The sequence below is a fragment of the Rhizopus microsporus genome (assembly GCF_002708625.1).
Source record: "Rhizopus microsporus ATCC 52813 unplaced genomic scaffold scaffold_22, whole genome shotgun sequence".
Taxonomy (NCBI): Eukaryota; Fungi; Mucoromycota; class Mucoromycetes; order Mucorales; family Rhizopodaceae; genus Rhizopus; species Rhizopus microsporus.
The window spans coordinates 1200-4535 of record NW_019671937.1 but is presented as its reverse complement, the minus strand read 5'-3'; the positions used below and the strand labels follow the sequence as shown (position 1 = coordinate 4535).

General features: G+C 39.0%; 2 protein-coding genes across 2 annotated transcripts; one reads left to right on the top strand and one right to left on the bottom strand.

Moving 5' to 3' along the window:
• Positions 1–580: 580 nt before the first annotated feature.
• Positions 581–836, bottom strand: RHIMIDRAFT_241360 (uncharacterized protein; the record flags this gene model as incomplete). Its single annotated transcript, XM_023609568.1, has 2 exons — positions 581–681; positions 728–836. The coding sequence occupies 2 exons, from the start codon at positions 834–836 to the stop codon at positions 581–583; spliced, it is 210 nt and encodes a 69-aa protein (XP_023462307.1).
• Positions 837–1640: 804 nt separating this feature from the next.
• Positions 1641–2537, top strand: RHIMIDRAFT_267984 (uncharacterized protein; the record flags this gene model as incomplete). The annotated part of the gene is made up of 4 exons (XM_023612043.1): positions 1641–1705; positions 1791–1849; positions 1870–1928; positions 1995–2537. 4 exons carry the CDS (start codon positions 1641–1643, stop codon positions 2535–2537), a joined length of 726 nt encoding a protein of 241 aa, XP_023462306.1.
• Between the last annotated feature and the right edge of the window lie 799 nt (positions 2538–3336).

Below are 3336 nucleotides of genomic sequence, written 5' to 3'. Positions count from 1 at the left end.
AAAAAAAGGCCTTGTATGAACAGTGACAAAAAAGGCTTATTGTTAAGAGGAACCGTGGTTATTGATTAAAAATTAATTTTTATTCTATAGACGACTGAAAATTAGTAAAGTATGCGTCATTTCTAGAAGCACTTGAAAAAGATACTTCAGCGCTTTCATCAAACCATCCCATAGGTCATCATAGTGTTTACGACGCCACATAAATTCAACAAGCACCCAAGGCATCATCTTCTTATTGCGCGGCCTTGTCATGCAGTTCACTTTGATCCCACTCCATATTCCTTTAATTACAGTTAATATTTTGCGACACTGACAATGTATTTTGTTTTACATTCAATAGTATTTGTATGTGCACCATCTTCGGCCACAAAATGAATCGAATGATTGACTGTTTGATGAATCAAAGGCCCACTATGTAGGGACGATACTCGACTGTAAGCCCGTCAGCTGTCCGTACGCACTATACTTCCAGGTAGGACAAAGCGCTCAATGATAGTATTGATAGTACACATATCACGGATTTCAACCACCATCAAGAAGAAGCATTTCGTTGGGGAGTCATTTTGACACCACCAATGACCTAAACGCCATCAGCGCGATGACCACGGCTACCCTTCCTCTTGCCGAATTTGGATTTGTCAATTTCCACGACAATTGGATTACCATCGGGATCAACGCCGCCTAATGAACAAAGCAGCCAGGGATAATAGTATCATCATACTCATACCAATTTGCACGTCATCTTCCTTAAGATCCTCTTGCAAAAGCTGGTACCGATCGTTTAAGACCAATGTAATAGCTTTTGGCGAGACACCCACAGTTTCTGCAATTTGCATTCTTCTTAAGCGACGCAATCAGTAAAAGAGAATCTCCAGAACAGTCGGAGGACTCAGATTGCGATAGGTGAAGAAACTGTTCAACCTAAGGCTTACAATAGTGCCTTGACAGCATCTAATACCAGCTTTGAGGCTCAGAATACCATCACAACGCCATGCCATACCATGTCGCCCTATAGGCTATAAGGCCACGAGAGAGCCGCCAGAGTAGGCGGCAAAGTCTTTTCTTGCAATTCTTCAGATTCCTTTAAGCTAACCCATGATAAATTGTCATGAGGAACATCTCGGCATTTTTTTGACGAGACAAAAGAATCAAGCTAGAATCATGTTCTGCTTCCAGCATTTTCTTCGATTTCAAAAGTGAATCTTTAAGATCGTTTGTATTAGAAATGTAGGAGAATTAAGAATCAGAGGTTTATTTCAGGGAGTGGGAAAAAAAAGTTGAACCCTACGCGCACGAGGAAATTCACGAGAAGGCTAATGTTACGGGTGCTACCTCGAAACGCTACCTATGCTGTTATCCAACGATATTTTCAAAGTGCGATGCCACTCTAAAACTAGCTCAGGCACAGAAACACTTTTCCATATTCTTTCGAATAAACTAAAATGAATATTCAATACACAATTGTTGTAGATGAAAACGCCAAACGCATTGCTGACATGGAAAATGAATTCAAAGATGTATTTTCTACCGGAAAAGTATTTGGTACTTTATTCGATGTCCGAGAGGCTGCTAAGACTTTTGGTGTAAAGCACAACTTTCCGTTTGTTGCTTACAAATCGAATCAAAAGCCCATTCACTTGATGTACAAGCATGGAAAAGAGTATGAAAACAATCACAAGCGTGTTTCTGGAGACGAAAGATCGTTGTTTGCCAAAAGGACACCCAGCGCATTGGCTGTCCTGCTACATTTACGCAAGCAAGAATAAATTCCAGTAATTCGAAATTTGCAGATCACACGCACTGCATCCTCACCAAATGGCTACGGATTGCCGAACGTACGCTGTTTTCCGTCATTTAGACGCAGTGAAGCCAACACTGTGCGCAATCTTTTTGAAAACACGAAGTGTAATGCGAGCTCTATTTTGGAGGTAAAGAGAAATAGTGAATGCCTTGAAAGCATCCACCACAAACCTTTTTTTCCCTCTCATTATTAGAATCTCAAGGCTCAAGGCATTAACAACTTAGTAACCAGAGACTTGCACAACATCAGGCAACAACATTTCAAACCAAAGAAATCCGAATCCAGTGAAGTTCTCAACTTTGTCAACAACTTGAAAATAAAGGATTATATTGTCAAGGTTAGAGCCAATTCCGACAATGCCGTTGACATGGTTTTTTTTTTTTTTGCAGAATCTGAGGCAATTGCGGAAGCTCGTCGTATGCCTGAGTGCATTGTAATTGATGCCATGTACAAGACCAACTCCCACGGGTTGATGTTGCTCAACACTGTTGGCACGAGTAACACTACAGGAGACGTAAGAGATACCTTAACAACGTATCATATTGCGGGAGTGTGGATAAAACATGAGAAAACCGAGAACTATTTGTGGGTTCTGCAAATGTTCAAGGATTCTGTGTTTCCTGACGCTCTGGTTGCAAATACCTCTTTGGAGCTTTCAAATGTGTTTGTGTTGCGGATACTTAAGGATTATAGCAATAAGTATAGAATAATTATAGTCATGTTAAGCATAACCTGAGATCCAATGTATTAATCCCAATTCAGGGCCGCTGTCGTGTTTACATAGATCACACTGTTATGTAATGGTTTAGGTGATACAAGACAAAGACAAAAGAAATCACTATGGGAAATTTTTCCCCGAAATATTAGATGTCCAGTAAATGCGCAGTGATTGTCCAGTAAAACCCTTAATTAAGTAATCTGTATTGATGGGCTTTAAATCTATTCTAGGAAGGATTAGCTATTTAAATTATCTGGCTAAGGAGAGTAGTCTGGTCACTTTTATCTCTAAAAGCTTAATCATGACTTATTTGAAAACATTTTTCTGCAGCAAATGCAAAAAGAAAATTAATGTCTTAATAAAAGAATTAGTAAGGCTAAACATGAAAGAATGTGTCTTGGCATTACTTGAGGAAGCAGAGTAGTTAGTACAGTGACTCAAAAAATTGTTCATTTTGAAGCCGTTTTTTGACTTCTCGGCTTGTAGTTCCTCTGGAAATGTCGCAAGCAAACTCAAACTATATCAAAAGATAGCCCTACTTCTTGGCTATCTTATGATATAAATGGAAGGTGTATTGTGTAACATAATCGCCGTAGAGCGCCGGTCAAAAATGAAGACCAAAATGAACAATTTTTTGAGTTTTTCTATTTTTCACATTTATTCATATTTAGTAATCAATTTGGCCACCATTGGTCTTAACAACCTTTCTTAATCTATCTGGCATGCTGCAGATAAGCTTGTCACATAATTCTGGTGTTACTTCTTTATACCAAATTTGTCTGACGCGTTCAAATAATTCATGCTGTTTTGCCAAGTA